Genomic DNA, 25778 nt, shown 5'->3' on the forward strand with positions numbered 1-25778 from the left:
ACTCTGCCTTGGTTTCTCCATCCGGAGAATGGGAGACAGGCCCCGTGGGAACGGACAGACCAACACCTGGCAGAGCGAGATCTCCAAGGTGGCCGGCTGCGGCTCTTCCGGGGACCCGCTGCCTCTCAGTGGCCTCAGAGGAGGAGCGGACACACGCGGGCCAGCAGGCCATCTCCCTCTCTGCTACTTTCCAGACACTGCCCGCTGCCAAAGCTCTTGGTGCCCCTGCTGCCCGTGTGGAGCCCGTGGCTCGTCTTGGGAGAGGGCCAGCCCAGCGGGGGCGCTCCACGCTGCCCCACCTGCCTGGGAGGGTCCTGCCGGCCCCTGCGGCTGGGCGGCCAGGCTGCCAGTCCCTTGGGGGCAAAGCGAAGCCTGGCACCGCTGCCATGCTGTGGTTGGCGGGCCCCAGAGACGTGACCCAGAGGCCAGGAAGGTCCCCACCCTGGAGACAGCCCGGCTCCCGGCCCCCCAGCCCCTGGCATGCCCTGGGGGCTTTGGCGGGGTGTGGGGCACAGGCTTCTTGGGCCTGCCATGCTCAGGTGGCGTTGCCTGGTTATGCAAGGCCCAGGCACACCTGTGTCTGGGTGAAGACCTGGGAGGCGGCCAGGGCAGCGCCAGCCAGGCTGGGAACCAGGCTGAGAGCCTGGGGTGTGGGCGGCAGCCCGAGAGTCAAGGGCCGGCTCTTGGGGTCACGCCTTGCCCTCCCGGGCTGCGGGGTCCGTGCAGGGGACTGCAGCCAGTGGCTGTGGGTGGCGGGAGGGGTGGCCAGGGATTCGGGTTGAGTCCCGGGCTGGGGGTAGCTCAGCCCCTGCTGGACACTTAGAGCTCAAGCCCAAACCCAGCAGATCCCCGACTTCAGCCGGTCAGGCCTCTGCCACACCGGCAGGCCCGGGGCTCGCCTGCGGCAGGCAGGACACAGCCCTCTGCCGTGGGCCGGGCAGCCCCGCGCAGCTTAGGCGGGGGGTCCGGGCTGGCATTACCAAGGGTGGGGATGGACGCTGCTGGGGCTCACTGCCAGGGGCCGGGGGAGGGCCAGAGCAGCCGCGCAGCAAGGGCTCAGCAAGGGCTTCCCGGAGGAGGTGGCCGAATGCCAGATGAGATGGAGGGCATGGGGAGATGGGGCGCGGACACGGCTGGAGCAGGGCAGCGTGCTGGGGGTCCCCGCCCAGAGCAAGGCAGACCGGCCCGCCCCAGATCCCGGGCACAGCTCCCCACCGCCCACAAGAACAGCCCGACAGACTCATCCAGCCGGCTCGGGGAGCATGCGGGTGAGACGCCCACTTTATTGCTATCTGGCCCAGCAACCACCATCAGGCTTGACAGGAAGCAGTCGGGGGGGGGGGACATCTGTCTGGGGGGAATCAGTCAGGAGGGATCAATCAATCTGGGGGGGGCAATCAGTCAGAGGGAGGGAGGGGCATCAGCTAAAGGGCAGGTGGGCTCCTGAGTTCCCTCCAGCAGTCTCAGCAAGAAGAAATAGTGCCCACTGCAGCAGGGTGACCTCCAGTTAGACATCAGGCTGTACTTCCTGAAAATGAGGGATCTGCTAAGAACGTATGAAGCCCTGGCGATGGGCGCCCTGCCTCAGGACTCCACCAGCCTCTTGGTAGAGAAACCCAGCGGGCTGGGAATTCTCCAGAAGCATCACATAATGGAATGGAGACTGGGAGACGGGCAGAGTGCACACACCCTTGGGCCCCCAGCGTGTGTGTGTGTGTGTGTGTGTGTGTGTGTGTGTGTGTGTGTGTCTGTCTGTCTGTCTGTCTGTCTGTCTGTGTCTGTGTGTCTCTGGGCTGCTGAGGCCCTGACTGGCACACTCCAGGTCTGGAGTGGGCTTTCCGGTGCGGCCCCTCCCGGCCCCGCCCCCATCCACCCAGGCTCTTACCCGGTTGTCCTTCAGACTCTGGAGAAGGGCCACCACGTCCTGCTTCCCTGCTGCTTCCGCCTGCAGGGGAGAGGCGTGGAGGGGCTGCCCACCATGCAGGACACTTCCCCGTTACCTGCTCCCCTGCCCACAAACAGGGTGCCCCACCCTCCTCTCCACGGCCCCAGACCCAGAGGAGGGCCCCGTGTGCTGCGGATGTGGGGGAGCGTGTCCCCAGAGGACTGGGGTTCCTGGGAGGAGCTGGGGGTGAGAAGGAGCTGGTGGGACAGTCAGAGTGGCCTTCCTGGAGGTGCAAGTACTTACGACCTGCAGGGCAGTGTGCCCGTTGTACCCGGGCTGTGTCAGGTCGGCCCCCGCCTGCCACCAGGCCTGCAGGCCGGTGCGGTCTGCCTTGGACGCCAGCCTGGGGGAGGGGAGGGGCCGTCAGGGCCTGGGGCCACCGTCACCAGCCCTCCCCACTCTCAGTGCCAAGCCAGCTTCAAACAGCTGATCAGGCAGAGCCAGGCCCTGGGCCTGGAGTCCAGTTTCACAGTGGGTGTGGCTGTGACTCAGGTTCAGCGCGTGCGCGCGCGCATGCGCACACACACACGCACACACACACACACACGCGTGCACACACACACACACACACACACACACACACACACCCCTCTCCCTGCACAGCTCGTTTCACAGTGGGTGTGGCTGTGACTCAGGTCTAGCGCATGCGCACATGCGTGTGCACACACACGCACACCTCTCCCTGCACAGCTCCAGTTTCATATTTCACAACACAGCCCTGGGGGCGTGGGGCCGGTGCAGGGTGAGGAGGAGCCCGGACCCCGCCCCACAGAACCAAGGGGGGAGCGGGCCAGGAGTGGCCTGTCTGCGGGAGGGGGGCAGGCGGGAGTGGGGTGCCCCCACACAGGAGGGCAGCCAGCCCCCCTCACCCCAGCCAGCCAGCCAAGCAGCTCAGGCCGGCTGAGCCCCGGTTCCGCAGGATCGGCCTACTCCCTCAGTTTGCCCATCTGTCATGAGCCACAAAGGCCTGCCTGGGGTATGGCCCTGGAACTTTCAAAGCCAAGACCAGCCTTAACCCTCCTGCCCCTCCTGTCCCTCCCCACGCCAGGATGCCCCCTCCCCCTCCCTTGCACCGCCCTGCCCCCTCACCTGCACAGTTCCGTCCCCACATCCTCCAGGTCCTGGGAGGACAGCTGGGCCCCAGCTGCCCGCAGACTTCGGATGACCCTCAGATGCCTGCGGGGGAAGGGGGAGGGGGGAGGACTCCACTGAGCACCCGGCTCTCTGCTCTCAGGCCTGCTCGGGCTGGGCCACTGCCGGTCCCACCCGCCCCCCGTGCCCATCCGTGCCCCTGACCTCCCCAGTCCAGGGAGCTTTCCCGGGGGTCTGGATGACCGGTCAGCAGGCATCCTTGGCCCTGGCTGAGCGGCACCCCCACCCAAACCACGGCCCCCAGGACACCCTGGGGCTGGTGTGCTGGGGACGGTCCCGCACCTGAGTCAGCTAGTCCTCCTCTCACACGCACCCCAGGCGACCCCCCCCAGGGGGCCCAGGGATAGCTCTGGGGAAACTGAGTCAGGCATGCCCCAGGCCTGCAGTTGGGTGTAGTTGGGGATGGGTGTGGGTGGGGGATGGGTGCTGGCCGGGAAGGAAGGACCACAGACACATGAATGGGATCCTGGCTGCCCGTGATGGCGGGGGGGGGGGGGGGGGGGGCTGGTGTGGCTTCCTGGCTGGGGAGGGGCAGCTCGCCCATGGGACAAGGGGCTCCAGCAGGGCCAAGGAAGAGCGTGAGAGGGAAGACAAGGCTGCCCAGGAGAATGCCGCTCTCATCGCCAGCGCCCTTCTTGCCAGGTGCTGGGTACCTAATGCCATGGCTGCCCCACCATCCTTGGAGCTGCCGGCTGGGCCCTGGGAGGCCCGGCCAGCCACGCTCAGACGCACTCAGGCATGGGTGGGAGGGGCACCGGGCTGGAGCGTGGTGACAGCGGGCGGGGCAGGTGAGCTCATCCGTCCCCACCCACCCGCCCACGCCACGAGATGCCCAGTCAGATGTGCAGCCCAGATCACCCCAGAGTGGTGTGATGGCCACCCCACAGCGACCATCGCCCCCACCAACCCGCCAGGCCTGTTCCGGACAAAGGCTCAGCCCCCGCCTCGGCCAGTAAGCCTGGGATCAGACACCGGCCTCCCACGGGGGACCGGCGTGCCCTTCCATAACTCATCCCCGCAGGCCACCCACCCCAGTGGGAAAATGTCGGGGAGAAGCTGGTCTGGAGCCCGGGGGCCTGGACGGCCCTAGGGGACAGTGGTTCTGACGCATCTCAGCATCAAAGACAACTGAGGCACAAGGAAACAGACTCGGTGGGCGCGCGGCCTGGCCCTGCCCCGTCCTGGGCCGGGACCCAGGGGACGTGGGCCAGCAGGCTCGCACATGGCCCTCTTCGGGCCTCGCGGCTGCCCTGGCCCTGCACCCCATCTCCATGCCGGACAGTACCTGCCCCTCACAGCCAGCAGCAGCGGGCTGTGCCCGTCCTCATCCAGGGGGTTCACGTCCCCACCTCTCTGCAGCAGCATGGCCACCACAGCCTCATGGCCCCTCCGCGCGGCCATGTGCAGCGGCGTCTGACCCTTAGGGTCCTTCAGGCTCAAGTCTCCGTCCTGGGGCCACACAAGAGCACACAGGCCACCAGCGGGCGGTCAGGGCCCTGCAGGCCACAGGGAGGGGCCCATGCCTGCTTCCTGGGCTGCAGCAAGGCCCCGGGGTGGACAGACCAGCGCTGCTGCCCAGCGAGGCGAGCGGGGACGCAGTGAGGCCCGGGTGCCCCAAGCACGGAGCCCCGCCCCGGTCCCCGGCCGGGCGGCTCACCAGCTCCAGCAGATCCTGCAGGGCCTTCAGGTCACCGGCATGGGCTGCAGCCAGGGCCAGGCTGGGCGCCAGGGTGGCCCGCAAGGCGTCGGCCTCCTGGGGGGAGGCAGAGAGCTGGGGCGCTCGGAGGGCAGCCGGTGGTTCTCGGACCGCAGCGCCCTGCCTGCACCCCACACCCCGCCCAGGGAAGTGCCCACCGCCTCTCTCAGAGGGTCTCCTGCCCCCTCCCCCACCCGCCAGCAAGGTCAGTGTAGAGGCCACCGGATTCTTTCCCGACCACAGCCCCCAACCCCTGCCGGCAGGACTGAGTCCTGTTGTCCCGAGGAGGACACGGGAACCTGTGCTCCCCCAAGCAAGAGCCTCGCTGAAGTCTCTCCGTGGGGCCTCCTGCTGCAGCACCTGCCGCCCAGGGGCTCCACGAGGGCCCGTGTGTCTGGTGCCCAGGGCTGACCCACCACAGAGCTGCTGCTTGTGGCCCACGGCGCCTGCCGCAGCAAGCAGTAGTTAAGCCGGCTCAGGAGGGAAAGGAGGCCAGGAGGCCCGCAGGCTGAGGCTGCCCTAAGAGAGGCTCTGCCCCCAGCTGCCCCCCCCAGCCCTGGACGTTCCCCAGGGGCAGGTAGTCACAGCACGGGGTCCCCGGCCGGCATCTGGTTATGAAGTGGGAGGAGTCGGGCCAGGCCACGTGCCTGGGTGAAGGTGTGGGCTGAGTCTGGGGGCCCCAGTCCTCCTCCTGGGCACCCGCACGCTGCCCAGCCCGTGGGGTTCCTCCACTGCCTCCCGAGTCCCAGGCTGCGCCACACGGGGGAGTACCTGGCCAGCGCCGAGCCCGAGCAGCCAGTCCACTCTGCAGGCCAGCGTGCGGTCCTGCGGCGGGGACCCGCACTCATCCCGCATCGGCAGAGTCATCTCCCCTCGAAGGTCCTTGGCCAGCAGCTGGAGGGGGACGGGGCGGCTAGCAGGCCCGGCCAGGGCGGGGCGAGGCGTCCTGGGCAGCTATGAGGGCCCGGGGCAGAGCGGAGGGGCTCCCAGGCCTGCCCCCCACCCCGTGCTCCCCCCTCCGTCCTCACACTCAAGAGTGGCCGTGGCTGGTGTTACACAAGGCCTCACCGGGTGTGTGTACCCGTGAGCCCCGGGGGGGGGGGGGTCTGGGGACTGTGGGGAGCTCAGCAGCCAGAACCAGAAACCTCACAGGGAAGGGCTGGGAAAGGGTGGGCCTGAACAGGAGGTCAGGTGAGGGCCGAAGGGGCCCTCCCCTCTCCGGGGAGCCCGCTCCCCTGCCCCTTGAGCCATGAGTGTGTGCGCCAGCCAAGACCCCTTGGGCACACGCATGCGCACGTGCGCACCGGCCCCGCCCGCCCCGGCTGAGCTCACCTTCTTCCTGTCCTCCAGGCTCAGCCCCGGCTGCCCCAGCACGTAGGACAGCTTGGCCAGCGCGGCCTCCGCTGTCATGTCAAAGCCTGAGACGATGCCGGCTCCCGCCCTGTCCTGCAGAGGGCCACGTGGGCCAGCCAGGCCGCTCAGCCCGTCCCGCCGTCCCCATCCCCGTCCCGTCCCCCCCCCCCCCCCCCCCCCGCCTGGGTCCCACCCTACCAGGCCCGATGCGTAGTCCGAGGTCACGGTCCCCTTGAGGCACTGGGTGCAGTTGACGATGAGCAGGCCGCGCTCCCCGGCGGCGCGGAGCTCCTGCAGCAGGTCTTCCTTGGTGGGGCCGTTCCCGGCCCCGAAGGTCTCCATGACCAGGCCCTTCAGTGGGGGCTGCACAACGGCCCGGACCTGGGTGGGGGTGGGCGGGGGTGCTGGGCAGCCGTGCCGGCACGCGGCCCGGCACACCGCCGCCAGCTGGAGCAGCCAGACCCCCTCTGCTCCCGCCGTGGCTAGAGGCCTCTTCACTTCCCCCGTGTCCAGAGTGACAGAAATAGGGGGCGGGGGGAGACAGGGCCCAGGGCAGGCCGGGCGGCGCCCCCTCCCAGCTCTGGGCACCGTGCTCTGATGGGCCCCACTCCAGGGCTACCTAGAACGCTGGCCCTGCCCTCATCCCCAGCAGGCTGGGGTCCCGTCGGCATCTCAGAACACAGGAGAGGGGGCAGCCAGGCCTGAGCCGCCGCAGGAGCGAGAGCTCACCAAGAAAGAGATCACCAAGAAAGAGCAGAGTCCCCAAACTTGGAAGGCTGAGGCAGGAGGATCTAGCGTGAGAGGCCCACAGGGGCCTAGTGAGCTGGGGAGGGGTGAAGGGGGAGGGAGAGAGCGAGGGCGAGAGCAAGCAGAACAGAGTCCTAAGGTCACTCCGGTCAGGGGGCAGCAGACCTGGTGGTCCAGAACATCTTCAGATGTCCACACTGACTGACCGCACTGACCAGCCCACATCCCTAACCAGCCTGGAGGGCAGGGAGGGCGCAAGGCCTCCCACACAGGCCGGACACCGCTGGGAGGGGCCTCGGCCACACGGCGAGGCTGGGCCTGGGAAGGGCCTGGGGCGCAGGGAAGCGGGCGCCACACGGGGTGACAGCTGCCCCGGGCACTTAGGTGGCAGGGAAGCCCCCGGGGACCCATGGGCAGGGGAGCCACAGCAGCAGAGTGGACACGGGAGGCAGCGGGCAGCCCCTACCATGGAGGCGGAGATCCCAGGGTAGAGGCGCAGCAGGGCCACCTTCTGCTCCATGCAGCTGTGCACGCACAGCGGGCCTTTGTCGCCGGCCCTCCGCACCAGCTCCGCGTTGACTGTGGGGACAGAGGAGGGCTTGGAGCCGCAGACCACCCGGCCGCCTGTGCTCGCGCCCCTCGGACCCTCCTGGTCCTGATTTCTCCAGGAGCACAGCTGGGGCTCAAGCCTTCTGCCTGCGGCTCCCCGCTGAGCCCCTGCAGAGTCCTCTGATCAGATAGTCAATTAGTGAATACTTGAGTCTTTGGACCCTCATCCTGGAGGAAAGCAGCACTGGCAGCTTCGACCCAGGCTGCAGGGTTGTAGCCGCAGCACATTGCCTCCTCTGGGCGCGGCCTGGGATCCGGGAACGGTCAGCCTGTGCCCCAGCCTGAGGGACCCCCGCCAGGGTGGGCAGGGCTGGCAGGCAAGCCCGGGGCCTGACCCTGCAGCCCGTGGGGGGGGGGCGGTCCCCTGGCACCGTGACACTGGGGGCGGGGAGGAGGCTCCAGCTCAGCCAGGGAAACTGAAGCCCAGGAAAGGAAGATCAGTGCCTGAAGTGTGGTGTGCAGAAGCCAGGTCAGCGCCAGGCTCCGGGGCCCCCCTCCAGGGCTCTTCTGCCCACCCCGTGGTGTCCCCACCCCACGGACAGCTACAGGCCCACGTGGCCTGCTGTGCAGGCCGTACCACCTCAGATCTGGGGGGGCAGGGGGGGCAGGAGAGGGGCACGGGGCAAAGGCCACCCCCGCAGCAGGAGCCAGAGAAGAGCTCCGTGGAACCCCCGAGTTCCCCCTCAGGGGCCCTGGAGCCAAGGGGCAGGGCCCCCATACCCAGGACGGAGAAGGGAGGGCGGAGTGGCCAGCCAGGCGGGCAATGCCTTGGTCTACAGCCAGGGGGCCTGCAGGGAGCCACATGTGTGGGACGTGGCCTCGGCCGGGCGGCCACGTGGGGTGCAGAGGAGGGCCGGCGCTACCTCCGCAGTGGGGTGAAAGACCCCAACCTGTGGACAGCCTGACCCCCCTCCCGTCTGTCCCTGCCTGGAGTGGCTGCGGCCTCTGGCAGGAGGGGGAGGAGGAGGGGGAGGGGGAGGGGGAGGGGAGGGGAGGGGAGCTCTCCCTACCGCCAGTGCCTGCCTGCCTGCCTGCCACCTGGAAGGCCCTCCAGCTCACTTCTTCCCAGAGGGTGGGGGCCAGCTCATGGGAGCCTCCCCCCGCATCTGGGTTCCCAGCCGGCTGGCAGGCGGTGAACACAAACACCTACCTGTCTCCTACACCCCGCGGCCACACCCCGGCCACAGCCAGGGCTTTCCCAACCCGGGTGCAGGAACCAGCCGGGCAGCCTGACATCAGTGGATGGGTGGAGCTCAGGTTCCCACACCCGGGCACATGAGTGTGTGGGATCTCAGGGCGGGGGCTGGGGACTGGGCGTGGGGGGATAGAGCCAAGGGTGGGTGGCCTCCGTGCCCAGCCCAGAAGCTGCTGGCCACAGGCAGCTGTCCTGGGTGCGGTGGAGGCCCTGGATCTGGGGTGGAGGCCCTGGATCTGGGGTGGAGGCTTAGGATCTGAGTTGGAGGCCTGGGATCTGGGGTGGAGGCCTGGGATCTGGGGTGGAGGGCTGGGATCTGGGGTGGAGGCCCTGGATCTGAGGTAGAGGCCCTGGATCTGAGGTAGAGGTCCCAGATCTGGGGTGGAGGCCCAGGATCTGAGGTAGAGGCCCTGGATCTGAGTTAAAGGCCTTGGATCTGAGGTAGAGGTCCCAGATCTGGGGTGGAGGCCCAGGATCTGGGGTGGAGGCCCAGGATCTGGGGTGGAGGCCCAGGATCTGAGGCAGAGGCCCTGGATCTGGGGTAGAAGTCCTGGATTTGGGGTGGAGGTCTGGGATCTGAGGTAGAGGCCTGGGATCTGAGGTGGAGGCCTGGGATCTAGGGTGGAAGCCCCGGATCTGAGATGGAGTCCTGGGATCTGGGGTGAAGGCTTCTCTGTTGCTCCCACAGATTCAGACACTACAGTTCTGAGCCAAGATGAGGTGACTCAAACCCACGAAGCCAGAACTGTGAGCAGAGCCTCAGCCTCCCTGACCCCTGACCCCTCTGGGGAGCGCGGTCCCCTGGGGACCAAGGCCCTGGCTGTCCCCGGCCCACCTTCCTCTCGGGAGGGTCGGCACCTCCCTAAGCTGGGGAACGGTGCCTGTTTCACCAGGAAGTTCCCCTCCAGGCCCCAGCACAACTCCAGGTCTGTCCCGCAGGTCACTGCAGCCAGGCCAGGCCCTCTGGCGCCCCCCTCCAGCCCCCAGGCCTGGCTCTGCCCAGCCCTGGCAAAGCATCAAGGCCCCAAATGCCCCCAAAGAAGCCCCGCTCTGCTGCAGGTCCCCAGGGACCGGTTCCCAACTCTGCCCCCGCCTCAGCGTGGACTCGGGGAGTAGGCGTGGGGGACCACACCACGGCCGTCCCGGACCCAGGCCTCCTGGAGACTGGGGACAGGGCCTGAGGAGAGGCCGCGAGGACTCTGGCTCTGGGTCCGGGATGGCAGAAGCCCCTTGGGGAGGCTGTCCTGGGCTGAAGGACGGTGAGCTAGTGCCCGCCCTTGGGCTGTTACAGTGCCCGAGACCCCAGCAAGGCTGCCCAGAGCACTGGTCTCCCAGGCTGCGCTACATAGCCGGGCCAGATGGGGTGGGTGCGACTCCCGGGGAAGCCTCTGAGCTCCCTGACCCTCCTGGAGGGTGGCAGAGCGGCCCAGGGGACCTTGTGGGACATGTGGTAACCAGGTGGGCAGCACGGTCCCAGTCCCAGAGGGGAACGCTTCGGCTTAGGGCCATGTGGGGCAGCGCCTGAGCCGCAGACCCCCCAGGGCTTGGGACCAGGCCCCAGCTGGGTCTTTGGGGCCCTCGAGCCCAGCCGCCTGCTCTGGCACCCACTTACGGGTGACGTCCGCGCCCATAACAGCCAGCGGGGGGAGGTTGGGGGAGCAGAAAGCCTCAAACTTCCGCGCGTCCACCTTGGTGGTCCTGTTGCCCCGGAAGAGCTGGTTCTGGAAGAACAGGCAGACCTGGGAGAGGAGGGGCAGGGCTCGGAGCCGGGCCTCGGGAGGCCCCGGCGTCGTGTGGGGCCGGACCCGGGGTGACCCTCGGGAGGCGGCCCCTCTGTGGACGGCTGCAGCTCGGGCTGCTTCCTGCCTGCCCCGCCCTGCGCGGACCCCCAGCCGTTGGGGAGCAGGCACGGGTGGCAGACCTGGGGGCGTGGATGATTCCAGAGTGCCCTCTGCATGGAGTGGGGGCACGAGGACGCCAGCCTCTGACGGGCAGGAGGAGAGTCAGACGAGACAAGGGGAGAGGGGCTAACCACCCTGCCCTTCCTGGCCAGGAACTGCTGAGAACCAGCCTGGCCTTCCAGGGACGGGAAGTCCCTGAGCCTCGGTGACACCGGCGTGGCACGGGGCACTGTGGGGGAGGGGCAGGCCTGTGCTGGGCACAGTCTATTTCACGTGTTCCTAAACACAACTATTACGCATCCCTGATGAAACACCTTTCTAGGGGCTGGGAAGGTGGCTCAGTGGTAGAGCGCTTGCCTTGCATGCATGAGGCCCTGGGTTCGATACCTTAGCACCACATAAGCAAAAAGAAAAAAGCCGGAAGTGGCGCTGTGGCTCAACTGCTAGCCTTGAGCTGAAGAGCTGAGGGACAGTGCCTAGGCCCAGAGTTCAGGCCCCACGACCGGAACCCCCCCGCAAAAAAAACCACCTGTCTACGATTATTATGTTTACATGACATAAAATCCGGAGGTAAATACTCCAGGCCACTAATAGCACCGTCTCTGTGAAGTGAGGCTGAATGACTTTATTTTCTCTGCTTTATCAATTTCTAGAAGTTTCCCATGATTGTTCATTGTAGAGTAAGAGGAAAAAAATCTCATCAGTTGACCATGTCCTGCTGGGCACCAGATCCACCAGCTCCTCCTCCCCAGGGAAGTACGGCCCCGTGTCCATGCTCCCCAGGGCACCACGGCCCCGTGTCCACCCTCCCCAGGGTGCTGTGGCCCCGTGTCCATGCTCCCCAGGACACCACGGCCCCATGTCCACCCTCCCCAGGGTACCACGGCCCCATGTCCACCCTCCCCAGGACACCACAGCCCCGCATCCCCCGTGTCCACCCTCCCCAGGGCACCACAGCCCCATGTCCACCCTCCCCAGGACACCACGGCCCCGTGTCCACGCTCCCCAGGAAACCACGGCCCCGTGTCCACCCTCCCCAGGGTGCTGTGGCCCCATGTCCACCCTCCCCAGGACACCATGACCCTATGTCCACCCTCCCCAGGACCCAGGGCCCCATGTCCACCCTCCCCAGGACACCACGGCCCCGCATCCCCCGTGTCCACCCTCCACAGGGCACCACAGCCCCATGTCCACCCTCCCGAGGACACCACGGCCCTGTGTCCACCCTCCCGAGGGCGAGCCCCAGGCTAGGCCGGCACCTCAGGGATGATGTACTGTCCAGCCATGAGGAGGGCCCCCAGTAGGTTCTCACGACCATCATTCCACAGCGCATGAATGGGCACCTGGGGAGAGCCAGGAGGGGGATTCTGAGGCCTGGGGAGGGGCCGTGGGAGAAGCCATGGGGCTGAGGTCTGGGGAGAGGCCGTGGAAGCTGAGGCCTGAGGAGGGGCCGTGGGAGAAGCCATGGGGCTGAGGCTTGGGGAGAGGCCATGGGAGAGGCCGTGGGAGCTGAGGCCTGGGGAGGGGCCGTGGGAGAGGCCGTGGGGGCAGAGGTCTGGGGAGAGGCCGTGGGAGCTGAGGCCTGGGGAGGGGCCTTGAGGGTTGAGGCCTGGGGAGAGGCCATGGGACAGAGGCCCAGGGAGCACCTGCAGGGCCTGGCTTCACCCTCTCAAAGCCTCCAGTAGAGGGGAGCGAGGCTGGAGTAGGCGTGGAGTGGGGGGTAAGTGGGGCTGGGCCCGGGTGGCTGCGGTGGACAGACGTGAGGCCAATGGGAGAGGAAAGGCCTCCTCACCCAGCAGGGGGTGGGGCCCTGGGCTGCCATCAATCCCAGATCCAGGGCTTGGTCAGGACTGGCCTCGGACAGCCCAGCAGGGGTGCCTCTGCCCGTACCTCCTAGGGGTCCCCACATCCCAGCGGGCAGTGCACAGCAGGGGACTTAGCCGGGGTGGGGAGAGGGCCTTCCCGGGGCAGGAGCCCTGGCCTGCCTCAGCGTTGCTCTGGAGCCTGGGGCCGCGCAGGTACCTGGGCGCCGGTGAGAATGACAGGCTTCTGCAGGTTCTCCAGCATGAAGGACAGCACAGAGGCCGCGAAGGCCATGGTGTCCGTGCCGTGGATGACCACAAAGGCATGGTACTGCTCATAGTGTTTCTGTGGAAGGGGGCACGTTCAGGGCAGGCTGGCCGGCCCGCCACAGGCCTCCGCCTGGAACAGGGGCGGGGGTACAGTGGGGTGGGAGAGAGAGAGGGAAGGAACGAGACACAGGTGGGGCACCCGGGAAGGCTCCGTGTGATCACCCCTGCAGCCAGAAAGACAGCCACGCCTCCCGTGGGGACCCCACTTCCCCGTGACTCCCCTCAGAGCAGGAGAGACTGGGTCCCAGGGCTCTGGACACCCCACTAGCAACGGGGCCCCTAGGTTTCAGCCAGCACCTCCCAGGCATGGCTGTCTTCCCGGGGCCCCTAGCAGCCCCTGGATGGGGTCCTCTCCGCGGCCTCCAGAGCAGCAGGGGCGACAGAGGACTGAGAGCCTTGCTAGCATGCACGCGGATGACCAGAGGGGGCCCAGCTGTCACTGGAGGCCAGGGATGGGAGGCCCACCTCCTACAGGGTGGTGGATCCTGGCTCTGGCTGCCAGGGACAGGCTGGGAGCCCAGGGGCCTTCCTACCCGGGGGGGGGGGGGGCGGGGGGAGAGCTCACTCACGGGGATGGGGGGGGGTAGGGAACCTCCCCTACACCAGGCCTTGCTGTTCCATCTAAAGACTGCCGCGGGGAGGTGGCGCCCCCTGCTGGCCATGGGTGGCACAGCTGGGAAGGATTTTCTGAAGCTGGTCAGCAGCTGACGGCCTGGCCACAAGCCCACAGGGCACCACAGGCCCACAGGGCACCACTGGACCTCAGCAGCGCAGCAGGGACTGAGCCAGTGGGTGACCTGCCACCACCAGGCCGCAGGTGCCACGGGAGGCCCTCTTCCCAGAATGGGAACGTACCCAAGGTCAAACACGAGGCTGGGCGAGGGAGCTGCTGCCCCCAAGGAGAAGGAAACAGGTGTGTGGCTAGGTTGGCTGTGGCAGAGGACACCCCAGGGAAGATGATGAGAGCCGAGACGGGAGGGCAGGCCAGGCACAGAGAGCCCCGGGACCCTGTCGGCCCCCCACTGCCCCGTCCTCCCCCGGAGGTCTGGGGGAGGGGCAGTCATCCTCCACCAGCGACCCCCAGCCCCCCTCCCCTGCCCGCATGCCACTGCAAGCCGGCCCTGCTCCCCTAGACACCCCGTCCACCCCTGTGCCACCTGTGGCCCCAGCCACAGACCCCCCACCTACCTGGATGGTCTCGGCGACCTGAACCCACTCAGGGATGGCCATGTCGCTGGAGTCAAAGAGGGGCTGGCACTCCAGCACCGTGTAGATGATCCTCTGGCCCGAGCTGGTGGGGCTGCAGGAGGCAGAAGCTGGCTGGCTCCCACCCAGCCACGTTCCTGGCCCCCATCCCCACCACGCCCCTCCCCCCTGTGCCCACCATGCCCCCGGGGCGCTCCAGTGCCTGCCCGGCTCTGGGATGGGCTCAGCACATGCTCCCAACTCCCCGCAGCCCACCGCCAGGCCCAGCCTCTGCCCTGGGAGCCTCCCGAGGTGGACGGCCTCCCTGAAAAGGGTCAGGCTGTCCCTGGGCAGGGCCACGCCCTCACCCCAGCTGGGGCTGTGTCGGGAGCAGCAGCGAGGAGGGAGCGTACCAGGGGAGGTGCCCCGCCACAAGGGCACCAGGGGCCACCGAGCCCATCCCAGGGGCTGGGGGTGCAGGGTAAGAGGAGGGGGAAGGCCCCGGGCGGTCGGGGAGGGGCCGCACTCACGGCAGGGCCAGTGTGTCTTGGGGGAGGCTGTGGTCCTGGGCGTACGCCTTGTCGTGGAACATGGGCAGCATCCTCAGAGCGGCAGCCAGGCCCTTCCCAGGGACGAGCACTGTAAGTGGAGTCCGGACATTGGGTGGGGCAGGGCTGGCTGTTGCGGGCCTGCCCCATAGCTGCCCAGCTCTGGGCAGGAGCGGATGGGCCCTAAGGGTGCCTTGGGCGGGAGGGCGGGGCTGCAGCTGCTAATGCTGAGCCCTTGGGGGGCTGGCAGCGCCCCTGTCTGGATGCCGGATGCGGTGGCTTCCCCTGGGGGAGCAGGCGCCGACTCCTCTTCTTGAACCCGGACGGCCCCCAGCCCAGGTCCTGCCTCTGCTGACACCCAGCGTGTCCACGCTCCCCACCATGTCCACGCTCCCCACCATGTCTACACTCCCCACCGTGTCCACGCTCCCCACCGTGTCCACGCTCCCCACCGTGTCCACACTCCCCACCGACAGGCTCCGGGGGCCGGGCCTGCTCCAGCCTCTGTCTACCACCCCACCTCGAATGCCCACCACGCGTGGCTGGCACGGCCCACAGATCCTGACCCCGCTGACCCCGCTCAGGGCATCGCCTCCAAGAAGTGCCCCACAATGCCCAGCCACCGGGCCCTTCACACACCACCTGATGCCCAGAGCTCCGAGAGGAGGCCCGGCACACAGCAGGTGCCCAAACGTGTCCCCTGCAGCAGCTCTGCCCTGCGCCCAGCACCATCAGCACCCTGTCCCAAGGAAAACAAAGGTTGCAGGCAAGGGTCCTGAGAAACAATGGCTCAGCTGAGGCTTCCGGGAAGCAAAGGCTGAGGTCCTGGCGCCCGCCAGGCCTCGGCGCCACCCTCGGGGAGGAGGCCCAGGCAAAGGCTATGGGGCCACTCCGCAGCAGCAGGGACGCCTTGGCTGCGAAGCGCCTGGGACCAGCTGTGGCCCCTGGTCGGGCAGCCCCGCGGGAGCCCAGCTTCCCACGGCCCCATCCTAAGCTGGGCTTGACACCGGCGGGGAGCCAGCTCCCTTTGGTGGCAGGCTGGGGACGCACACCGGGCCACAGGTGAGCTCGGGGTCCGTGGTGCCTGACGCCCTTGACAAGTCTTTGCTGAGCTCCGCAGAGGCAGACTGGTGCCTGCACTGCTGCAGGCACAGAAGCTATCCCACGGCGGCGGCGCACACAGCCTCACAGTGACAAAGCCCCCGGCCCACCCCGCAGCCGGCACCAGGGCCAGGCCAGGCCAGCAGCCCTGAACCCTGAAGCACTGCCTGAAGGGCCTGCGTCCGCTGGTCCAGCAGCCCTGAACCGGAACAGACACAGAGAAGCCCAGGGCTCCCCGGAGGCGGAGCCCAGGCCTGCCCCTCCGGCCTGCCGCCCTCCCCACACGCCTGCCCCATGCATGCCTGTCTGTATGAAGTCTTTTAAATGCCACCTGTGACGATGATAAACTGTCATTCATGTGATGCTAACACAGTACCCGAGGTCTGCGGCTGCAGGTGTGTGCACTGTGAGCCTGCACTTGGTCTACACATGGTGTCTGCAGGGTCCAGTTGTGAAGACTTGGTGCAGGTACTGCCAGCCAGTGCTCCCTCAACCACAACGCCCTGTCTCCACCTTCATCACTTAAACTGTCAGCGTAGTAGCCGAGTGCCAGTGGCTCACGCCTGTCATCCTAGCTACTCAGGAGGCTGAGATCTTATGATCACGGTTCAAAGCCAGCCTGGGCAAGGAAAGCCCATGAGACTCTTATCTCCAATTAACCACCAGAAAACCAGAAGTAGCACTGTGGCTCAAGTGGTAGAGCACTAGTCTTGAGCTGAAGAGCTGAGGGACAGCGCCCGGGCCCAGAATTCAAGACCCACGACTGACAAAAAAAAAGGTGAGTGTACCAAGGTGCTGGTGGCTCACACCTGTAACCCTAGCTACTCAGGAGGCTGAGATCTTCAGATGATGGTTCAAAGGCAGCCTAGGCAGGAAAGCCCAGGAGAATCTTATCTCTGATTAACAATAAAAAAAAAACCCAAAACAATAGCAATAGAGCTGTGGCCCAGGTGGTAGAGCACTAGCCTTGAGCAGAAAAGCTCAAGGACAACAACACACACACACACACACACACACACACACACACACACACACACACACACACACACACACACACACACACACACACACACACACACACACACACACCCTACAAAATGGTTGGTGAAACTTTAGTGTTTTGCCTGTTACTTGTATCAGATGGAAAAAGACATTTTGAGCATTTCTGTTGTTCAACAGCTGGCCTACATTTATTTGTCTGGACTCAATGAGTATTATATACTATATCAGGAGCTCTGGGGTCACAGGCACTGTCCCCCTAGTTGGAAAAGATCTAAAGTTGTTTGTCAGTCATGGGACTTGAACTCTGGGCCTGGGCGCTGTCCCTCAGCTCTTCAGCTTAAGACTAGTGAGTTACCATTAGAGCCACAGCACCACTTCCAGCTTTCTAGTGGTTTATTGGAGATAAGAGTCTCACAGTTTCTTGCCCGGGCTGGCTTTGAAATGCAATCCTCAGTTTTCAACATCCTGAGTAGCTAGGATTACAGGCGTGAGCCACCAGCACCTGGCAGATCTAAAGTTCTGATTTGTGTCAATGAAGTGAACCTGTTATCTTACCCAACCAAGGATTCAAACTTTCACTGTGAGCATGAAAACTAAATCAATGCTTGTGTGCCGCCTGATGCTAACTGCTGCTCATTCCTTGGTGTGTTGGGTGTGCTAGTGTCCGCTAGGTCTGACTTGGTGTGTTGGGTGTGCTAGTGTCCTCTAGGTACACAGATTTGGTGTGTTGGGTGTGTTAGTGTTCTCTGGGTCCACATTCTGACTTTCTGGAATGCAAAACCTTTACAAAGCTGGTGTCCGAAACCTAAAATTGCAAGTGATGCTGGTTTGTGTGCATTTCTTCCTAACTGACCAGGACATCTGAATGCTGCCGATGTGATGCTATTACCCCCATTGCTATCTGGCCCCAACAGGACCACTCCCAGTCAGTCCCACAGGGAATGACTCAAGCAGAGTTAGCTTTTCAAAGCAGAGGGTTTTAAGCACATCCTGCTTAGGAGCTACTACTTTTTAAAATCTTGTTGTTGCTTCTTTTTTTGGGGGAGGGGGTCTGGTCGTGGGGCCTGAACTCTGGGCCTGGGCGCTGTCCCTCAGCTCTTCAGTTCTAAGGCTAGCGCTCTACCACTTGAGCCACAGCGCCACTTCCAGCTTTTTTTTCTTTTTGCGGAAACCAGCGCCTCATGCATGCAAGGCAAGCGCTCTACCACCGAGCCACCTTTCCAGCTCCTTGTTGTTGCTTCTTAGCCAACCAGTTTGGTCTTTCAGGAACACACTCCCTCCTGACTTGCCCGTGGCCCCACCCAGCAAGTGATCAGACCAGCTGGGCCATGGGACGGTGAGGAGAGCCCCGCACAGGGCTCCTCCCCGCAACCAGGGGCCCTGTGGAAACCAGGGGCCCAGAGAGGTGGGCAGACTCCACATGGAGCGGCCTGTGCCAACCCTGCCGCAGGGACTGACGCCTGCACCAAGGAGAAATGGTTCCTAGGCACATTCCGTGCTGCCAGTCTTGTCCACCTTCCCGGGGAAAGTCCCGGATCTCCCTCCAACTTTGTTTCTTCTCCTCTCCAGGCTATAAAACTACAAATGATATAGCATAAGGCGATCGCTATGAAACTCGGAGGTGAAGCTGATGACACAGGCAATGCTTCAAGACCGGACAGCCCGCCACAGCCCCGCCGGGCTCCACCACCTGTCACCTCCGCAGGAAAATGAAAGAAAATCCAGTAAGGATTAAAAAGAGCATCTGCAAGCCAGCGCCAGTGGCTCAGGCCTGTAACCCCAGCTATGAGGATCAAGAAAGTCTTAGCTCCAACAAACAAACAAACAAAAAAAAACAAAAAAAAGGCCAGCAGTGACACTGTGGATCAAGCTGTAGAACACTAACCTTGAGCCAAAGAGGGCACCCAGAGCATCCGGGCCCTAAGTCCAAGCCCCAGGAGTGGCAAAAAACACAAAAACACCCAGCATCTGCCTGGTTGGCTGGCCCCAGAGCCCGCTGGGCGGCAGCAGGCTGCACCGCTCGCTGCCCTCCTTAGGACCCAAGTCACCAAGCTGCCTGGGACGCTGGCCCAGGAGTACCGGCCCCTACCGGGATGTTCCTGCCGGGGGATGGGCCTTGCTGGACAAAGTTTCTAGCTTTTTCTGGATCTCTAACCTGATATCCAAGGTCTCACACCCCAGGATACGTACGGCACACAACCCTTGAAGCAGTTATAGGAAGAGACCACCAACTCATTAATATCCTTTGAAAATGTAAGGCACGGGGGGGGGGGGGGGGGGGGAAGGGAGCAGGCAGGCAGAGCAGGCAGGGCCCAGGGTTGCCAGGCAACAGGTGGAGCAGACTTCCCACAGTTACCAGGGTCACTCACAAAGCCAGCCCCAAGCTCGTCCACAGCTCTGTCCCCAACTTTCAAAGAAACACCTGCACAAGGCCCCAGTAAAATTCCCGGGGCTGGGGCTGCCGGCAGAGCAGAGCCCTGGGGGTACAGTGACCCTCAATGACCTTTGCCCCAAGATGCCTAGGACCTCAGTTTAGGATTTTCCGGTCTCTAGGAGAAACACACACCCGGGTTCCATGGGTCTTGGTCAGCCTGGGCACCAGCCACACAAGCCCCGTGGGCCAGACAAGCTTCCCCTGCCCGCGCTCCCCCTGCCCCCCCCCCCCCCGCCGGTCTCCTCTTCACTCTTGCCCTCGGCTGCCCTCTCCGGGGCATACTTTTGCTTTCACTTCTCTTCTCTGGGCTGGGCTGGGCTGGGGCGTGGCATCTTGCCCAAATCCTCCAGCCAGGGAAGGCCAGGCCATGGGGGGGGGGGGGGGACGGGACTCTCGGCTCTGAATTTCCAGGGACAGCCGGGGCTATGTGACCCGGCACTCAGCCCTGGTTTGGTTTTGTTTAAGGGTGTTGTGGAGGAGTGTTCCTGGGGTGGAGGCCAGCAGTCTCCTCCTGGACCCAGGGAGGAGGAAAGGAGGCAGATGGGGAAGTGGCTGACAGACTGGCAGGGGTATTTGGCACTTTGGCGAGCTCTCCCATCCCAAGGGAAAGGAGGTCAGAGGGCAGCTGGCTCAGGCCCAGGTAGAACCTGCTGTCTGGGGTATGCGAGCTGCTGGGACACAGGGGACAGGGCTGGGGTGTCCTCAAAGCTGGCGTGGTGAAGGGGGGAGGGCTGTGGGGGGCTGCAGGCCCTGGGGGCGGCTTGTGGCTGGCAGAGGGGGCGGAGCTCGCCCCTGAGCTGGTCCTCCCGCCCTGAGGGCACCATGTGGTCCTTCCAGGGTCCTGGGGCTCTGACGGGGAGCAGCACCACGCTGGTCCCGCTGTCCCCCCCCTCTCCCCCCTGGGACTCCATGGGGCTCCGTGGGCAGGGGTCTCAAACAGAGACAAAGCCCAGCGCCAGTGGCTCAGGCCTGCAACCCCAGCTACTCAGGAAGCTGGGGTCTGAGTATGGTGGTTCGAAGCCAGCCCTGGCAGGAAAAGTCCATGAGACTCTTCTCTCCCTTTACCCACCAGAAAGCTGGGAGTGGCGCTGCGGCTCAGGTGGTGGAGCGCCCGCCTTGAGCTATCCAGTCAATGCTGGCACCGAAAACCAAAACCAAAAGCAACGCTGATGGGGCGGGGGTGGGGGCGCCCCGGCCGGACAGGAGGGGGCCCCGGCGGGGTGTGGGCCCGAGCTGCCCGCAGGGCGGGCGGAGCCGGGGCGCAGGGGCGGCCACTCACCTCCGCCCTCCATCCGCATGCCGATGGTGCCGCCGGTGTAGACGGCCAGCAGATGCCGCTTGGAATCGGCCGCGCGCGCCATGCCGGCACTGGCACCGGGGTCGTGTTCCGAGGTCACGAGCTCTGCGCGGAGCCGCCGCGGGGCTCGTTTTGTAGCGTCCGGCGGCCCGGCGCGCGGGCGGGGCGGGGTAAACGGGGCGGGTGTGCCCCGGCCCGGCCGGTGACGCAGGACTTGGGGGAAAGTTGGGACTCCGCACCGGCAGTGGGCGGGGCCCGCGAGGGGCGGGGCCCGGGTGGGCGGGGCCTCGGGGCTCCCGGAGCCCGGCTGGTTAGCGGAGCGCTCCCGGTGCCCCACGGGCCGCCCTGGCCGAGGATCTGCGGGCCGGGCCCGGGCCTGAGCGTCCGCTTCCCGGGGTTGCCCGGGCCGGCCTCGCCCGCCGTCCGGGAGCCCAGCTGGCGGCGGCGGCCCCAGAGGCGGGGACGGCGCGGGGCGCCCTGCGACCCCGGTGCCCTGCGCCCCTCGTCCCCGGGCTCCCACCCCCTGAACGTGGGCGTCGCCCCAGCCCGCGGCTCTGCGAAGCCCCGGCGGCGCGTGCGGGTGGCGGGGCCGTGCGTGCACCTCACACAGACACGCCGCACACGCCCGCGTGCGCTGTCCTCACACGAGCACCCCCCCCCGTGCGCTCTCCTCACACACGCACCTCCCCCCCCCCGTGCGCTCTCCTCACACGCGCACCTCCCCCCGTGCGCTCTCCTCACACGCGCACCTCCCCCCGTGCGCTCTCCTCACACACGCACCTCCCCCCCCCCCCGTGCGCTCTCCTCACACGCGCACCCCCCTTGCGCTCTCCTCACACGCGCACCTCCCCCCGTGCGCTCTCCTCACACGCCGCACACGCCCGCGTGCGCTGTCCTCACACGAGCACCCCCCCCCCCGTGCGCTCTCCTCACACGCGCACCTCCCTCCTCCCCGTGTGTGCTCTCCACACACGCGCACCTCCCCCCCGTGCGCTCTCCTCACACGCGCACCTCCCCCCCGTGCGCTCTCCTCACACGCGCACCTCCCCCCCCCGTGCGCTCTCCACACACGCGCACCTCCCCCCCGTGCGCTCTCCTCACACGCGCACCTCCCCCCCCCCCGTGCGCTCTCCTCACACACGCACCTCCCCCCCCCCCGTGCGCTCTCCTCACACGCGCACCTCCCCCCCGTGCGATCTCCTCACACGCGCACCTCCCCCCCCCGTGTGTGCTCTCCTCACACGCGCACCTCCCCCCGTGCGCTGTCCTCACACGCGCACCTCCCCCGTGCGCTCTCCTCACACGCGCACCTCCCCCCCGTGCGCTCTCCTCACACGCGCACCTCCCCCCCCCCCCCGTGCGCTCTCCTCACACGCGCACCTCCCCCGTGCGCTGTCCTCACACGCGCACCTCCCCTCCCCCGTGCGCTCTCCACACACGCGCACCTCCCCCCCGTGCGCTCTCCTCACACGCGCACCTCCCCCCCCGTGCGCTCTCCTCACACACGCACCTCCCCCCCCCCCGTGCGCTCTCCTCACACGCGCACCTCCCCCCCCCCGTGCGCTCTCCTCACACGCGCACCTCCCCCGTGCGCTGTCCTCACACGCGCACCTCCCCTCCCCCGTGCGCTCTCCACACACGCGCACCTCCCCCCCGTGCGCTCTCCTCACACGCGCACCTCCCCCCCGTGCGCTCTCCTCACACGCGCACCTCCCCCCCGTGCGATCTCCTCACACGCGCACCTCCCCCCCCCCCGTGTGTGCTCTCCTCACACGCGCACCTCCCCCGTGCGCTCTCCTCACACCTCCCCCCGTGCGCTCTCCTCACACGCGCACCTCCCCCCGTGCGCTCTCCACACACGCGCACCTCCCCCCGTGCACTCTCCTCACACGCGCACCTCCCCCCGTGCACTCTCCTCACACGCGCACCTCCCCCCGTGCACTCTCCTCACACGCGCACCTCCCCCCCCCCCGTGCGCTCTCCTCACACGCGCACCTCCCCCCCCCCCCCGTGCGCTCTCCTCACACGCGCACCTCCCCCCGTGCGCTCTCCTCACACGCGCACCTCCCCCCCCCCGTGTGCTCTCACACGCGCACCTCCCAGCGTGCGCTTTCACACGTACCTCCGCCCCCGTGTGTGCTCTCACACACGTGTGCGTTCAGTCCCGGCCGGGCGGCCCCTTGGCCAGGCTGCTGTGAGGCCGCGCCGTGAGCCAGGGACGTCTCCGGCAGACTGGGGGTGCGGGGAACGGGGACAGGGGACAGGGTCGAGGACGGGGTATGGAGGGACAGGGTCGAGGATGGGGTGCGGGGGGATGGAGTCAAGGACGGGGTGGAAGCCGGAGACAGGGTGCAGAGGACGGGGACAAGGGACAGGGTCAAGGACGGGTGCAGGGACAGGGTGAGGGGGACGGGGTGCAGGGGGACGGGGTGCGGGAGGACGGGGTGGAGGGGGACAGGGTGCGGGGGACATGGTGGAGGATGGGACAGGGTGGAGGAGGACAGGGTGGAGGAGGACCAGGTGGAGGATGGGGTACAGGGGACGGAGTCGAGGACGGGGTCAGACCCTTCCCCCCAGCCCTGCCCCACGGTGGACAGTGCACATTTCGGTCCCCGCAGCGGAGTGTGGCAGCAGATGAGGGGCAAGGGGTCAGGGCAGAGGCACCAGGAGAGGGGCCCAGGCTCCTGGGTGGGACGGCTTCGGTGGACAGCAGGACAGGGTGTCTGCAGGGACAGGAGTCCACAGGGACGGGGGTCTGCAGGGGACAGAGGGTCTGCAAGGGATGGGGATCCACAGGGACAGGGGTCTGCAGGGGACAGGGGATCCATAGGGGACAGGGGTCCACAGGGACAGGGGTCTGCAGGGGACAGAGGGTCTGCAGGGGATGGGGATCCACAGGGACAGGGGTCTGCAGGGGACAGGGGATCCATAGGGGACAGGGGTCCACAGGGACAGGGGTCTGCAGGGGACAGGGGTCCACAGGGGACAGGGGTCTGTAGGGGACAGGGGGTCTGCAGGGGACAGGGGGTCTGCAGGGACAGGGGGTCCGCAGGAGACAGGGGATCCATAGGGGGCAGGGGATCCATAGGGGACAGGGGTCTGTAGGGGACAGGGGATCCATGGGGGGCAGGGGATCCATAGGGGGCAGGGGATCCATAGGGGACAGGGGTCTGTAGGGGACAGGGGATCCATAGGGGGCAGGGGATCCATAGGGGACAGGGGTCCACAGGGGACAGGGGTCTGTAGGGGACAGGGGATCCATAGGGGGCAGGGGATCCATAGGGGACAGGGGGTCCGCAGGGGACAGGGGTCTGTAGGGGACAGGGGGTCCGCAGGGGACAGGGGGTCCACAGGGGACAGGGGTCCGCAGGAGACAAGGGATCCATAGGGGGCAGGGGATCCATAGGGGACAGGGGGCCCGCAGGGGACAGGGGTCCACATGGGACAGGGGTCTGTAGGGGACAGGGGGTCCGCAGGGGACAGGGGTCCGCAGGGGACAGGGGGTCTGCAGGGACAGGGGGTCTGCAGGGATAGGGGGCCCGCAGGGGACAGGGGTCTGTAGGGGACAGGGGGTCTGCAGGGACAGGGGGCCCGCAGGGGACAGGGGTCTGTAGGGAACAGGGGGTCTGCAGGGACAGGGGGTCCACAGGGGACAGGGGGTCTGTAGGGGACAGGGGGTCTGCAGGGACAGGGGTCTGTAGGGGACAGGGGGTCTGCAGGGACAGGGGGTCCACAGGGGACAGGGGTCTGTAGAGGACAGGGGGTCTGCAGGGACAGGGGGTCCACAGGGGACAGGGGTCTGTAGAGGACAGGGGATCCATAGGGGGCAGGGGATCCATAGGGGACAGGGGGTCTGCAGGGACAGGGGTCTGTAGGGGACAGGGGGTCTGCAGGGACAGGGGGTCCACAGGGGACAGGGGTCTGTAGAGGACAGGGGATCCATAGGGGGCAGGGGATCCATAGGGGACAGGGGGTCTGCAGGGACAGGGGTCTGTAGGGGACAGGGGGTCTGTAGGGGACAGGGGGTCTGCAGGGACAGGGGTCTGTAGGGGACAGGGGGTCCACAGGGGACAGGGGGTCCACAGGGGACAGGGGTCTGTAGGGGACAGGGGGTCTGCAGGGACAGGGGGTCCACAGGGGACAGGGGTCTGTAGGGGACAGGGGGTCTGCAGGGACAGGGGTCTGTAGGGGACAGGGGATCCATAGGGGACAGGGGTCCACAGGGGACAGGGGTCTGTAGAGGACAGGGGATCCATAGGGGGCAGGGGATCCATAGGGGACAGGGGGCCTGCAGGGGACAGGGGGTCCACAGGGGACAGGGGTCCACAGGAGACAAGGGATCCATAGGGGGCAGGGGGGCCATAGGGGACAGGGGGTCCGCAGGGGACAGGGGTCTGTAGGGGACAGGGGGTCTGCAGGGACAGGGGGTCCACAGGGGACACGGGTCTGTAGCGGACAGGGGGTCCACACGGCAGGGGATCCTCAGGGGCAGGGGACCCACAGGGGACAGGGGGTCCACAGGGGAGGACGTGTGGAAGGCCTGAGTGGGGAGGGTCCCGGGGACCCGGGGAGCCAGGGGTTCGGTGGCTGGGGTGTATGGGGAAGAGCACAGACGGGCTCACAGCGGAGGCCCGCACCCCATGCTGGGGCTCAGATGGGCGCGGAGCCACTGCTCAGGCCTGGATTCATCAGCCACGGAGAAGCAACACGAGGACAAGCTCAGTGAGCTGCCCCCTCCACCTCCCCGTGACCCGCAGCATGCCCCCCTTTGACCCATGGCACGAGCCCCCACCCCTGGTCCCCCGTGACCCGCGGCAGACACGCAGAGTTGCCCATCTGGAGGGTCAGCTCAGATGCTCACTTCCTCCACAGAGCCAGCGACCTTGCCAGGCACTGCCTCATCAGCAAGGAAAATCGCCAAAGCGCACAGCTGCGGCGCCCATGGCCCCAGCCTGGGGACAGCACCAGCAATTGAGGAAGACCAAGGGCGCCACAGCAGCTGCACCCACTCGGCACTCCTAGAACACAACAACAAAAGTCACTGACCAGCGAGAACTCCTGGGTGGAGACGGGAGGGCGGGCCTGGGAGAGAGAGCAGAAGACACCTGACTCATGAAATTGTAATGCCTCGGTACATCACCTCTGTAACAACAATAAGTTAACAAAATAAACATTAAAGAGGGAACTAACCAGATTTTAAAGTGGGCAAAGGCCAGGCACCAGTGGCTGACACCTATAATCTTAGCTCCTGGGGAGGCTGGGGTTTGAGGATCAAGGTCTAACGCGGCCACAGGGCAGAGGCAGGACAGCCTGGGGAGAGTGAGCTATGGCAACTGGCTGTCAGGGATGGAAAGACTCCAGCTCAACACTTGTCCATCTACTTCCCTTCAGATTAAGGGAACCAAGTCATTTAGGGGAAAACAAAACAGAGTAATATAATAAAACCGGGGTCTGGTGAAGGTGACTCAGAAATGTGGTATT

General features: G+C 66.3%; 2 protein-coding genes across 2 annotated transcripts; both read right to left on the reverse strand.

The window, feature by feature from the left end:
• Nucleotides 1–1253: 1253 nt before the first annotated feature.
• On the reverse strand, nt 1254–20472 carry Aspg (asparaginase). Its single transcript, XM_069997454.1, has 16 exons — nt 20280–20472; nt 14446–14554; nt 13919–14030; nt 12621–12746; nt 11858–11941; nt 10310–10436; nt 7360–7472; nt 6345–6527; nt 6126–6239; nt 5565–5687; nt 4755–4850; nt 4383–4546; nt 3035–3121; nt 2189–2288; nt 1886–1945; nt 1254–1528 (listed from the first exon to the last, which is right to left on the reverse strand). Exons 1-16 carry the CDS (start codon nt 20359–20361, stop codon nt 1508–1510), a joined length of 1701 nt encoding a protein of 566 aa, XP_069853555.1. The 5' UTR covers nt 20362–20472; the 3' UTR covers nt 1254–1507.
• On the reverse strand, nt 20394–25074 carry LOC138810530 (cell surface glycoprotein 1-like). Its single transcript, XM_069997758.1, has 3 exons — nt 24935–25074; nt 22420–24743; nt 20394–20851 (listed from the first exon to the last, which is right to left on the reverse strand). Exons 1-3 carry the CDS (start codon nt 25072–25074, stop codon nt 20394–20396), a joined length of 2922 nt encoding a protein of 973 aa, XP_069853859.1.
• Between the last annotated feature and the right edge of the window lie 704 nt (nt 25075–25778).

Source organism: Dipodomys merriami, unplaced genomic scaffold (assembly GCF_024711535.1).
Source record: "Dipodomys merriami isolate MVZ:Mamm:240054 unplaced genomic scaffold, mDipMer1.0.p SCAF_50, whole genome shotgun sequence".
NCBI lineage: Eukaryota > Metazoa > Chordata > Mammalia > Rodentia > Heteromyidae > Dipodomys > Dipodomys merriami.

Coding starts and splice junctions, on each gene's coding strand:
- Aspg (XM_069997454.1), bottom strand. CDS start 20,361: ATGGCGCGCGCGGCCGATTCCAAGCGGCATCTGCTGGCCGTCTACACC. Junction 14,031..14,445: donor CAAGACACACTGGCCCTGCC/GTGAGTGCGGCC, acceptor TGCCTCCTGCAG/CCCCACCAGCTCGGGCCAGA. Junction 3,122..4,382: donor CTGCTGGCTGTGAGGGGCAG/GTACTGTCCGGC, acceptor CTTCCCCCGCAG/GCATCTGAGGGTCATCCGAA.
- LOC138810530 (XM_069997758.1), bottom strand. CDS start 25,074: ATGGGTCAAAGGGGGGCATGCTGCGGGTCACGGGGAGGTGGAGGGGGC. Junction 24,744..24,934: donor CATCTGAGCCCCAGCATGGG/GTGCGGGCCTCC, acceptor TGTCCGCTACAG/ACCCGTGTCCCCTGTGGACC. Junction 20,852..22,419: donor GAGCACACACGGGGGCGGAG/GTACGTGTGAAA, acceptor GGGGCTTCGCAG/AGCCGCGGGCTGGGGCGACG.